The sequence below is a fragment of the Cicer arietinum genome, chromosome 1 (genome assembly GCF_000331145.2).
Source record: "Cicer arietinum cultivar CDC Frontier isolate Library 1 chromosome 1, Cicar.CDCFrontier_v2.0, whole genome shotgun sequence".
NCBI lineage: Eukaryota > Viridiplantae > Streptophyta > Magnoliopsida > Fabales > Fabaceae > Cicer > Cicer arietinum.
The window spans coordinates 15,074,762-15,087,863 of record NC_021160.2 but is presented as its reverse complement, the minus strand read 5'-3'; the positions used below and the strand labels follow the sequence as shown (position 1 = coordinate 15,087,863).

General features: G+C 31.9%; 2 protein-coding genes across 3 annotated transcripts; one reads left to right on the top strand and one right to left on the bottom strand.

The window, feature by feature from the left end:
- Window positions 1-294: 294 nt before the first annotated feature.
- On the top strand, window positions 295-3,826 carry LOC101515307 (PHD finger protein ALFIN-LIKE 4-like). Of its 2 annotated transcripts, none has more exons than XM_004513404.4 (5): window positions 295-624; window positions 713-745; window positions 2,177-2,405; window positions 3,005-3,140; window positions 3,327-3,826. In XM_004513404.4, exons 1-5 carry the CDS (start codon window positions 507-509, stop codon window positions 3,579-3,581), a joined length of 771 nt encoding a protein of 256 aa, XP_004513461.1. In that variant the 5' UTR covers window positions 295-506; the 3' UTR covers window positions 3,582-3,826. The 2 variants fall into 2 exon arrangements, with proteins under 2 accessions (XP_004513461.1, XP_004513460.1); XM_004513403.4 differs by having other exon boundaries at window positions 306-624; window positions 3,324-3,826.
- Window positions 3,827-7,964: 4,138 nt separating this feature from the next.
- LOC101514982 (protein PLASTID MOVEMENT IMPAIRED 1-RELATED 1-like) lies at window positions 7,965-12,635 on the bottom strand. Its single transcript, XM_012719476.3, has 4 exons — window positions 12,471-12,635; window positions 12,289-12,393; window positions 9,544-11,978; window positions 7,965-9,446 (listed from the first exon to the last, which is right to left on the bottom strand). Exons 3-4 carry the CDS (start codon window positions 11,976-11,978, stop codon window positions 8,297-8,299), a joined length of 3,585 nt encoding a protein of 1,194 aa, XP_012574930.1. The 5' UTR covers window positions 12,289-12,393; window positions 12,471-12,635; the 3' UTR covers window positions 7,965-8,296.
- Between the last annotated feature and the right edge of the window lie 467 nt (window positions 12,636-13,102).

Here is a 13,102-nt window from a genome sequence, read left to right as displayed (position 1 = left end):
TATTTAAAAAAATGTCAAAATAAAACAATTTTTTCATCTATTTAAATAAAAATTCATTAAAAATTGAATGTTGTTGTACAAAAAAAGTTGAAGGCAGTTGTCGTTTAAATAGATAAATGCTTTTTTATTAAAAAAGAAAAAGAAATACTTTATAATATTAAATTGAGTTTTTGAGAAAAGTTTAGAGGAGGAAATAACTGTTTTACGCTATAAACGTGTGAGGTAGTCTACTTAAATTTAAAGAGATAATTATAATATTGATTTAAATTAAGTTGCTTAATATTATGATAATAGTGGGAGTTAGCAATAAGAATTAGGAGTAGTGATCCATCGATCGACGCCCTACGTATATAATATATTTGCTTTATTCTCTTATTTCCCTCTCATTTTTTCGTTTTCTTCTTCCTTCTCAGCTGCTGCTGCTGCTCTTGCTAAACCAAATCCCAATCCCTTTCTCTTTCTCTTTTCTCTTTTCAATTCCCTTTTTTTTTAACAGAAAAAAGCTCATGGAAGTTGCTGCTGCTGCCGCTGCTGCTGGACCTCCGTCTAACCCTCGTACCGTCGAAGCCGTTTTCCGTGACTTCAAGGGTCGTAGAGCTGGCATGATTAAAGCTCTCACCACTGGTTTCTTTCTCTCTCTCTCTCTCACTGAATTCTCAATTTTTTTATATTTTTTTTTTTGTTTTTTTTTAATTGTTTTTTTTTTTTGCAGATGTTGATGAGTTTTACCAGCAGTGTGATCCTGGTTAGGGTTTAACCTTTGATCTATCGTTACTCGTGTTTTAATTTTTTTTTTCATCTTATGATTTTGCGTGTGTTGAGTCTCGATTAATGTTTTTTTTAAGCTTTGGTGTTAATTTATTTACTTATTTAGTGTTTTGTTTGTAGATTTGTGTGTGAATGATGAAAAATTGAAATTTTTTTTGGAGATAAATAAAATTTAGTGATGATGGAGTGAGTTCAATTTTAGTGTATTTTTTTTTTTGGTATGAAAAGATTTTGTGAACTTATGAAGCTTGGGATGTGAATCAGTCGCACGCGTTTTTGAGAATTGGGAAGTTGAGAATTGTTGAAGTCACCCCTTTTGGTAAAGGTGGTTTCTTTCTACTTAATATTTTTGTGGGAAGTAAAATCATAGTGGTCAAAAGATTTTGGTAATCCTTTTGTTGAGTGTAGTGCATTTATGCTTCACTGTGATAGACTTGTTTTGCCTCCTATTTGGTCTGTATGAGTGGTTTTCTTGCCGACTCCCAAATCAAATTAATGGAATTAATGTTTTTGCTTGTTTTGACCTACAATTTTTTTCTACATTCTGATTGTTTTCAACTGTTTGGATGAGAACTTATTTGAGCTTACAGTTCAAAATAAGATTTGATTCGCAGTTTGGAAGATAGATCTTTTAATTCATGATTTGATTCTTGAAGTTGAATCTTATAAAAATAGGTCTTCTGTTTCACGATTTTCAATTGCTAGAAGTTGAATCTTATGAAAATTTGCCCTTTGTGAAAGCTTAATATTATGATAGACGATATCTGTTTTTAAAATGATTTTGGACTATATTAATGTTAATGAATTACCAAAATACCATTATTGCATAAATTCTGTGTATTTGATTTTGGATTCACATTGTTTAAAAAAGGGCAAGTATGGTTTTGACTGTCATGTTACATTGAATGCCATAATATTCTTACCAATCCCACCTGATGCACCAAATCCAATAATCATCCAACCCGGATCCAGGAAAAAAAACACATTGAATTAACCCTTCAATTAAAACTAACCCTTTCGGTTTTTTTGTTCTAGATTACTTTCAATAAGTAAGACCAATTCCCTGATGTCTTTATACTATTGCTTTTAGTAGCTGGAGCTAATTATATTCTGTTTCTTTTTCCTATTAATGTTATTTAGCAGTTTTGTAGGCTTGGTAATTCTCAAGTTGAAATTTGATGTTGAATTTCCCTTCATTGCATTACAGTATAATTTTTTTCAAAAATATAGCTTAGCAATCATGTGTAATATCAAACATATTTGCCTATTTTTTATGTCTGTTTCTCTGTTTCATATGTTTGATTTCTGTAATTATTTTGTAATTTATAAGCATTGCAGAAAACTTTAATAGATGTAGACTGCATTATGTAATTATTTGATGTATTTTGTTTAACATGTTGTACATCAGACAAGGAGAACCTTTGTCTGTATGGATATCCCGCTGAAATATGGGAAGTTACTTTACCTGCTGAAGAAGTTCCTCCTGAACTCCCGGAACCTGCATTGGGCATAAATTTTGCTAGGGATGGAATGGACGAAAAAGACTGGCTATCTTTAGTTGCTGTTCACAGTGATACATGGCTACTCTCTGTGGCTTTCTACTTCGGGGCAAGATTTGGTTTTGATAGAGCTGACAGGTATGATAATTATTTTCTTCACTTCTATGTTTATATGCTTTCACTTTTCTGTAATCATTATCTTTTTCTCCAATCCTATATTATGCTATTCTTTCACTTTTCAGTAATCATTTTCTGTGTTGAATGAGAACATATTTGGTTGCATCATGCATGTCATTTTCTTTACGGCTGAACTTATGTTTCTTATTTGGCAAGATTGATTTGATTTAATTTTTTTCAGTCTTGTAACATACATTATGATGGTGATTATAATGGAAACTCTCCATAAAATATGGAATACCTTGCTAAAATTTTCATAAGAAATGCAGTGTTGAGAGGAAGACTTTGAGAGTTTTCCACAGCTATGTGTACATATGCAATATCTAACATCTGCTTATTTATGATGCCTGTATACATAAATTTCACATCTAAAGATCTTCAGTCAAGACAAACTGTCATGAAACTGACAAGAACTTGTTGGTGTGGCTGTGATGGTATAAAGAACTTGTGTGTTGATGAATGTCACGATTACCAAAATGAAAAACAAAATCACTTCATTCAAATTAAAAATTCTTGCTATATATTTCCGGATCTGTGATGCAGTGTAATTCTTCATATAGGAAACGCCTTTTCACTATGATTAATGATCTTCCCACAATATTTGAGGTTGTGACTGGAACTGTAAAGAAACAGGCAAAGGAAAAGCCATCAGTCTCAAGCCACAACGGCAACAAATCGAAGTCGGGTTCCAAAGCGGTAAAAAATCAATTAACCTTCACTCTTCCTTGTATAATATCCTCTTTAATTCTTATAGTTTTTAAGTATCATAGTTGCATTATTTATTGTTCTTTACTCTAGTGAAGCATCAACACTAGCTGTGTTGTTATTTACTTATAAATATGCCATTCATGATTGTTTCCTCATTGGAACACATTAAAGCAGCGCGGATCTGAAATGGGAAAGTATTCAAAGCCAGCAAAAGAAGAGGACGATGGATTGGACGAAGAAGAAGAGGAGCAAGGGGAGTGCGCCGCATGTGGTGAGAGCTATGTATCTGCATCTGATGAGTTCTGGATTTGTTGTGACTTATGTGAGAAGTGGTACCATGGCAAATGTGTGAAGATCACTCCTGCCCGGGCGGAGCACATCAAGCACTACAAGTGTCCTGCATGCACCAATAAGAGAGCTCGGCCTTGATATCATAGGGAGGGATGTGAGTTACATCTCGCCGCTGTAACTCTATGCTTGGACAGCTAACTAGTTATCTGCTTAGACTAGCTTAGACATTTCTATGTTGTGCCATTTTCGTGCGTTTCGGTCCAATCAACTTCTTATGTGGATATAATTATTAAAACATTTGATAGTGTTGATTGGGATATTTATATGTTCTTAGTACCTGGAAACATAATTGTTTGTGCAGAGAACAATTTCTTTTTGCTACATATTCTCAGTTTTCTTTCATGTTTGTTAGCATATGCTGCATTGGATTTATCAGGTTTATGATCTTCCCCATATTAGTTTTAGTCTACTGGTAGCATTGCCGCCACTTGAGTTTCGGCAAAAGGAACCAAGTTGGCTTGAAATGAGCATGATATGTAATATGTTTGCTTATAGCTTCATTCTAGAAGCACTGATGAGCCAACATGGCAGAGAATATGGCAGTGCTATGCTTTTGCTATTTTACTTTAATTGATGAAAGAGAAGAGGTATTGATCAAATGACATAAGTGTTGCTTCCATCAGGTATATATTCTTATATTAATATTTATATTAATTTCGGCTTATGTGTCATGTGTTGGTATATATGAATCTTGAACCTTCTCTAATGTTTTTGGTTCTCATTATGGGAAATAGATTTGATTTTAAAAATAATTCTAACTCTGCAACTTTTTTAATACGTGTGTTAACAGCTTCTACTTTAAATGAGTTGGTTACACTGGGATTTGATATCTGTTTCGCTCTACGGTGTGAGCCACTTCACCTTACTTGACCAACTTTTTTATATTTGTTTATATTGTAGTAAACAATTTTGTTCGTATTTTAAACAATTTTATATTCTGTTATTTTTTTTTTCAATTACTTCAACCGTTAATAACTCGAAGATTTATAAAATTAATTTCAACTACAGTAAAATTAAACACACTTCCACAATTTGTTCGAATGTTAAAAATGCTTTTCTTAGTTAGGTTTTTTATTTTAACTTATTTGTAGTTTTAGTCATTTTATTTTTATCAATTTATAAAATTTATCTTCTTATTTTAAGATATGATAGTTTTGATTTTTTATTTTGATTTTTCTATTAAAAATTGAAGATGTGATATATTTTAAATGATGTTAAACAATATTCATTTATGAAATTGTAATAAAATCATATAAAAATTTCAGATTCAACTTTAAAAATTATTTTTTTTTTAATTTAATTAATAACATGAATAACTAATACATTTATATAGTTTTAGATTCATGATATTGTATGTCGCGTAATTTATAATGAGTCACATCATGATTTGTTAGTTAAAAAACCGTAGTAAGAGATTAAAATTGTTGAATTTTAAAACATGAGATGAATTGATGAAAATAGAGATATTAAAATTATAATTAATTTTTTTTAAATATAAATAGTTGGGCTTTTATTATTTTTTAAAAGTAAACTACAAAAATGAAACTAAAAATTGTTAGAGTCAGATAATTTGAAATTCTAAATTTACAAATTAATCAAAGTTTCTTTCAAATTAAATTATGTCAGTTAAATTGTTCTGTTAATTGTGTTGAACTATCACATTAAGGCTTTGTCCGGTAAAATTAGTTTATAACTGATAACTAATAGTTATTAAATTAATTGAAGTGTTTGATAAAATTAGCAGTTTAATTAATTTAAAATATAAAAAGATATTCTTAATTAAAAGAAATTGATCAATTAATACTTAAAATATTTTAAAAATAATTATTTTTTTGTTGCTAATTTAAAATTTATTGATCTGACATATTTTTTATTTATTTATCTATTTTATTTATTTTAAATAAAATTAAATAAATTGTTTACTTTAAAATATTATTATTTTAATGTTTAAATTATTTATTTATAATTTAAAAATAAAGTAAATAAATTATTTACTTTAAAATATTATTTATTAAAATTATTTTAAATTTTAAATTATATAAATTATTTATAAAACATTATTATTTTAAATTTTTAAAGTGATTTATTTTAAATTATAAAAGATAAAAAATTAATATTTTTTACGATAATTAAAAAGAATGAAAAAAACAATAATAAATTATAAGTTGACAAGTTACTGAAATTAACTTAACAAAATACGTTATAATTGTTTTTTAATATTGGCAAACAGAGCTTAAGTAACACAATAACTTATCCATATGTAACTGTAAGTTACACTTACGGCGAGTATTTTCACGTCTATAATTTTCAATATTCCTATTTATCTTATTTTACAAAATCTGAAACATCTATATCCAAACAAACATAAAATAAATAAATAAATAAATATATATATTTAAATATATATATATATATATATATATATATATATATAAATTCTACTTAATCTCTATTTATTCTTCCACTAAATCTCTATTTTCTAATTCATAAATCTGAAAAATGATTGGAGGTGAACCTGAGGTGGTATCCAATCTGGCCCTAGTGAAAAACAATATCAATCCCAAGGTCTACAATATAATCATTTGTTAATTTTATCATTTATCCCACCCACAATTGTATTTGAGGGAACATTTTTTCTACATAATGTAAATTCAAAGCAGCATTTTGTCTTTACATATTTTACTTCATAGAGCATTTACGAGTTGTAAATTTCATGGGATATTTTGCCTAATTTGTAGGAAATGATGTATGAAATTAGAGGTTCAATGATACACCCTACTGAATATAGAAGAGTTCATGTATTTTATTCCAACTTCATGATTGCCACCTCAAGAACCAAACAGCTGCTCATTTAGGAATAGTGATTTATAGGATGAAGGAATAGAGATTTAGTCAATAACAAGTATTTTTGGATTTCATATTTTTGGTAAGTAGATAAATAGGGATTGAAAAATATTCTCCACGATGTTGCGTACACGTGGAAAAGTCATCTAACACCTCAACACGCTTAATATAATTCTTTGACTGGTGTGATTAAATTTGAGAAAGTTTTTGCTAGTTTATAAATTTGGAGTCTCTAGAGTTTCAACCCCATACTTTTTTCTCAAATTTCTTAAGGTGTCTCCATCTCAATATTTGAGCTACGCTCGATTAGACAATTAAATTAGAATTTGACTTCTCTAAAATAAGAAATTGGTAAAACGATTAAATTAATATTGGATATTATAATTATTCATGATTGATATTTTCATTTTATTTTTTAAAGTGAGTTGATCACTAAAGTAGGTTATTAATAATAATAGTGAGTACAATAATAGTTAATAAATATAATTTAACGAGTAAAAATATTATTTTTCTATTTCATTTATTTAATTTGTGTGAAATGAATTAGTTATTATACATAAAAGGGTAATATTCAAGAATTTTTTAAGAAAAAATTGATGTTATACATTGAAAGTGTGAATTAGTGTAAATGGGCTTAAGGGAGTAAACCACAATCTTGAAATTATAAACATCCTCAAATTTGCGAAATAGAAAAAAAAAAATCTCTCCTATTGAAATTCGTCCGTCAATGTGAGACTTCCCGTCCATGATACAAATGGGTGGTTTATTCTATTTTACACTACAACTACAAAATCGTTTTTTTCAACGTCAGTTTAGGGATTTTACACCCCATGATTCAAATACTTGTAGCAAGAGTGAGAAAAATCAAATTTGTTTTTTCTCTCTCAAAACATCACTTTCTCCCTCTACTTGCATGCAATACAACATGAACATCTTATATAAATCAAAAACCTCAAACCTTTCACTACTCTCATTCACTGTTAATATTTTTTTATCTTATTCAACCTTCCAACAACATCATCTACCACATTTGTTGGATTTGTTTAAGTTTTTTTAGATATGAGATTCTCTGTATTTTTGGTATTGTACTGAATTTAATTAGAGCCTGATTTTTGTATTACCACATGCCTCTATATCTGTTAGTGTTCTCATTAGGCCTGTTTTTCAAATTGATTTTTTTTTTTTGTTGAAGAAAGGGGAGAGAAGAGAAGAGGATTTAGGGTAGTGATGGGAGAAATGAGATTTCTCTAATTAATAGGTTGAAGATGGATTAATATGGATTTGAAAATTGAATATGATGATGAACTTGAACTGATGGAAAGTCACATATACAATTGCAAAGTCTTAGATTCAAACGCAAGACATGTCCAATCTAACAATATCGACATTCATCAATGAAACTAAAACTTAAGTACCAATTGTCTACATTTCTAAAAACAATAAAAATGTAAAAAAAAAAAAAAAAAAACTATTTTTATTATTTCCAAAAATAATTATTCATTAATTAACAATTCATCTTATCTAAGAATTCATCTTATCTCCATTACTATAGTTCACTCCAAGTAATTCTCATTATAGTAAAACAAAACACCATATTTTCTAATAAATTGCAATATATAACCCGGTGGAATATGCACACACTACTTTCAGATGACAAAAGTACATACATTAATTAATGCAAAGAAAAGTAACAAGCGACTTTACAAAAGAAAAGTAAACCTACAATAAAAAGTCCATTATGCTTATGCTGTTTTCTCCATATAACCATATCTCATACCTTGCACTTATTTGTCCAATTTGATTGATGCTCTAACAAAATCAAACAATTTCCTGGAACAGGTTCCCCAGATGGCTCAATTAAATTAATTAAACTTCACAGAAATATTGCCTGTGACAACAAGGATAAGTCTTCTTCAAGAAAAATCTGAATTGGGAATTCCACTCTTGAGTCAACTAAGTCTAATAGTTTCATTTGGTATAATGACATTAGGGTTTCTTATATTTGGATTTAGTACTGCCAATTCCTTCCACTTTTTAGCAGAACCAAAAATACGCGAAGAAATGCTCCACAAGGTATCACTCGGCTGCACCTTTGTGGTAACTGGAGCAACAGATTTACATGCAGCCTTTGACTTAATCGATGAAAACTTGTTATTCTTCCCCATTCCATTAGCAAGCAACCATCGCGAACCAGATTGCTGCTGGGTCGAAGTTCCCCAAATCTTCTTTTTCTGAGGCTCAGTTTTAAGACCTGCCACATGAACTTCAGTAATCTTGTACTGAGGAATGAGTTCTGCTTCAGAAATTTTCTCCTCTTTATCAGTGTCCTTCACCTCCACCTTTGCAACTATTTCGCTCTCATTGTCCTCGTTGTTGTTGTTCCATAACTCAGACACACTACAATAAATTTTTTGCTTTGGTAAGACAAACTCTCTCTCGACTTGTATAAGTGCAAGCATCGGTGTTCCAACAGGCTCATAATTTCTCAGAGGATCACGAAGCTGCACCATTAACGCAACTGTGAAATTGTTTCCTAGCAAACCGCATCTTCTAGCAGAGCCTTTGCCTCGTCTCCTATCTCCTCCTTTTGAACTCCCACGGATAAAGTCGAACGAGTTAGCATGATGGGCTGCAAGAAGTTTCGAAGTATGCTCGCTGATGTTATCTACATCATCGATTTCACCAGAATCCAGCTTCATCCACTCATCAAGAGTTAACGACAGGCTCATTATCCCATCAACACTGTCGCTGCTTTCTTTTACATCCATCAACTGCAGACCAGCAGCTCCTTCCATGCCGAGGGAACTGTTAATATCAATGCCCTTGCCTTGGAGAGTTGACATTTCCCCAATCGATTGGGCAACAATGTTTGATGGTGCATCCTCTTCCGACATCCCGGATTGTATTCTCAACCCCTCCATCGAAAGTGCTTCAATTTTGTTCATAGCCAACGGCGCAAGATCTTCAATTGAAACAAACTCTGAGCCTGTCTGGTTGGCCACTAAACGTGAATTAAAATTGCCAGACTTCAGTCCAGATGGTTGCACACGAGTAGTATATTGCCCTGTTACTGAATCATCATGCTGCAAATGATATTGCCTATATAAACCAAAGCAAAAGTCAATCAGAAACATTTAAGAATGATTACTAAAAACTCTACCTCCAAAATCAATGATATAAAACAGGATAGACTAACCTCTCTGTTCCCTCTAAGGCAGGCATAGCTTCCCATGCTACTTGTTGCATTGTCTTCCCTGTGACATCTTCCAGTGGCATTAACTCCTTTGCTTGCATCGAGAGTTTTTCAATTCCAACTGAAGCCAAACACTGTAAAATTTCCATTATTCCGGATCCCATTTCTGCAGGTACAACAACAGGGTTGGAAACCTGCATGATTAAACTCCCACTAGCTTTAGTATTGCTGAAAAGTGTGGGATTCATAGACCGTAGATAACCCCCATCTTTTGTCTGAAGAAAAGGGCCTAATCCCTCGGCAAGAGGAGGCAACATCGGAGGCTCTTCAGGTGGTAATTGAATTGGACTTCCGAAACCAGTAAAATCTTTTGGCGGAGAATGATGAAAAGCTTTCTCGTTCAAACCCCATTCACGCATTAAGACTTCAGTCTCCAAATCTTCTAGCATTTGAGCCTTTTGTTTGCTCCTCCCGTCGTGAGACTCAACTAGATGCTCCTTCTGCAGGTGTTGGAACATCGATGATGAATGAATAGCCTCAGAGAAGTTCCACTGGTCAGACCCATTAGAAGCATCATAGCCATCATCAGATACATTGTCACATTCCATATCAAAACCAAATAAGGAGAAGCCCCCATCCAGGGCTTCCTTCTCAAACTCTCTTAAAAGAAGTTCTCTTGGGGACTCGGGCTCGCTTTCATAGTTCAAGCCTGCCGGACTATGGTCTATGTCAAGCATGCTTAAAAATTCGTTAGCAACCGATTCTGTAACATCGTCTAAGCTATGTGTCTTTCTCATCATATGTTCAGATTTGGATTCCACAAATTTAGGAGACTCCAGAGCCACTGTCTCCAAATCTGAGACACTATTTATAGCTGATTCTAATTCTTGCAGCAGTTCATCTGTGTACAAATCATCCACTTCGCAAGCAGATTCATCTACCACTGCCTCATCCTTACAACCATCATTTGTCTCATCAACAGAATCATGTATAATACTATCTTCAGAAGATACTTGTAAGCAGCCTGCAGTATCAACGATGAAGGTACTGTCAACTGTGGAAGCATCTTCAGAAGCCTTGTTGAATGACTCCTCTCCTTTAACAGTTTCAATTGGTGAGGTTTCAATTGGTGAGGTTTCAAAACCCTTATCGACAACAAAAAACTCATTATCTTGACAGCCTTCAGTTTTTTCTTTTTCAGAGTCAAGTAAAAGATAGTATACTGGTTTATCTGTCTCCACATTTTCTTGAAATACATCGAGTTCAGGTGTGTCAAGCAACAGACATGTATTTCCATCATTAACAGCCTGCACTTCAGGCGTTTCTTTTCCAACGTCAAATGAAGTAAGGGCATCTTGTTTGATTGGTTCAAGATTTTCTTTTGACATATCAGAATCAGGTTCATTGTCAATAGAGCCACATGCTTTTGCTTCATCAAATTTCTTATATAAGGCGTCTATTGAGCTGGCTAGTGCAGACTTTGACGACGGCAACACCTCATGAAGATCCTTTACCTCTTCTGTAGCTTGGGAGGAATCCCGACTGCTAAAGTTTTGTAAACTTCCAGCGCGCCTCACGCTGCTGCTTCCATCAAACTGTCGGTGTTTAACGTCCGGTTTCATCAAAGAAATACTATTTTGCCTTGAAGTCAACACATTAGGAGCATTAAGTCCATCTCTTGTCGAGCTGGTGTTTTCACCAACAACCGTATACCCGAAACTGACATTCATCACAGCACCCTTAGCCTTTCCTGATAACCTGAAACTAGTAGTCCACTTCCCCGAGCTCTTCTCCTCCTCAAGCTCCTCTAGAGTGAGAGGAAGCAACCTCGTGAGATCAACTCGATGTTTCCCCAAATCAAGATCCGGCGCACTAAGAAGCGAAGCGTAGAGCAAAAAGTGCTTTGCTTCATACTTCGCAGAATGGTGAGGTCCACTCCTACTGCCATAAACTGAGCAAGTATAAGTCAACTTTTCATCAAATTCAGCCACACACTGAATCACCTTCGCTGGACGGGTCACCAAAACCCCGTCCCTTCTCTTCCAATACACTGAAAGACTCAAATCATCAAAAGTGGAAGGCAATCCTTCAACCAAATGTACATGGAGATAAAAACTACAATTGAACCTCTTATTACGGATATGTGAAAGGGCCTTCAATGGCCTCCAATTCCATATAGACCTTTTATCCTTCTGCAAACCATCATTATCATCATTACTATTACTACTTCCTTTAGGCCTTGGTTTCGGATCCCGAAAAACAGATTTTCCTACGGTTTTAGATTGAGAACTCGAACTCGAACCAGATAGTGAATTCCTTGAAGAATTTCTATCCAAATACATAGCTTTATTCATAGTTTCAACATCCTTTAGTAATTTCTTTTGGTTACTAGAAACCCCACCATTCTTCTTACCACTTTCCATTCTTGACAACATCATCTTTTGCCCATAAAAAACAAAAACAAAAACAAAAAACAAAATTTAAGTAAATTAACCTCAATTAAAATAAAACCCAGTTTTTTTTTTGTTTGTTTTTTTTTTTAATTTGAAACTAAAACAATCAATTAGCATAAAATAAAATATAAAAAACAACAAAATATAAGAAAATTAACTTTAATTCGAAAGAAACAGAACACACCCCAGATTTTTTTAATTTGAGAACTAAAACATCAATTAGCCTAAAATTAAAAAATGAAACAAGTTAATTACACTTGATTAACAAAATAAAAATGATTAATAGATTGAGTACCTGACGGTGTTGGAAATGAAGAAGAGTGAGAATTTAGGTCAACAAATTCAATCCTTTTTTGACATGGGAAGACTTGTTCAAGAATTGAAATTGAAAGGTGAAATTCTGTAATAAGAGAAAAATAATCAAAATTTGTTTAATAAGAAGTCAAAGTGAGAGAGAGAGAGAAAATGAAATCTCACAAGTTACAATTGCGTTTTGTCTGAGATAGCATAGAAGAGCTTGTTATCTTGTTCTTCTTCTTCAGCAATATTCTCTCTCCTGTTTTTTTCTCTCTCTAGGAATTGCCGCTACCTCTTTCAAAATCAAAAGAATTTAACATTACAATTATTACAGTAAAATGGGAATTCCGATGAATCCAAATGATATAGTACCGGTATTAATATATGCCAAAAATAATAATACCAAATTAAATTATTTCTATCAATATTCAAATTTGAATTCTATTAACCATTTCTTCTTGACTAAAAAAATAGTATTAGTAGTATAATAGCTGTTATACAATTTATTAAAAAACAAATAATAGCTGCTATGTCATCTACTAAACAAATTCACTTTCGAATATTGATCGAATAATTTTTTAAATTTTAATAAGGATAAAACTTAGATGTATTATATTAAATATTTTTTATTTAATTATTAATTTGAAATATTTATAATTGTTTATAATTTCTATAAATTCATAACTTTTTAAAAAGTTATAAAAGATGTATTTTAAGTTAAGAATTACACTTTCTTTTTAAAAAAGTTAAGAATTATACCTAAAACTTCAAAGGAAATGCATATAAATTTAATTTTTGAACTGAAAAATAAA

What these genes read in the sequence shown, in the direction of transcription:
- LOC101515307 (XM_004513403.4), top strand. Translation starts at nt 507, where the DNA reads ATGGAAGTTGCTGCTGCTGCCGCTGCTGCTGGACCTCCGTCTAACCCT. An exon ending in GATTAAAGCTCTCACCACTG is followed by an intron (nt 625 to 712) that starts GTTTCTTTCTCT and finishes TTTTTTTTGCAG; the next exon opens with ATGTTGATGAGTTTTACCAG. An exon ending in GGTTTTGATAGAGCTGACAG is followed by an intron (nt 2,406 to 3,004) that starts GTATGATAATTA and finishes TTCTTCATATAG; the next exon opens with GAAACGCCTTTTCACTATGA.
- LOC101514982 (XM_012719476.3), bottom strand. Translation starts at nt 11,978, where the DNA reads ATGATGTTGTCAAGAATGGAAAGTGGTAAGAAGAATGGTGGGGTTTCT. An exon ending in GCCTTAGAGGGAACAGAGAG is followed by an intron (nt 9,447 to 9,543) that starts GTTAGTCTATCC and finishes TGGTTTATATAG; the next exon opens with GCAATATCATTTGCAGCATG.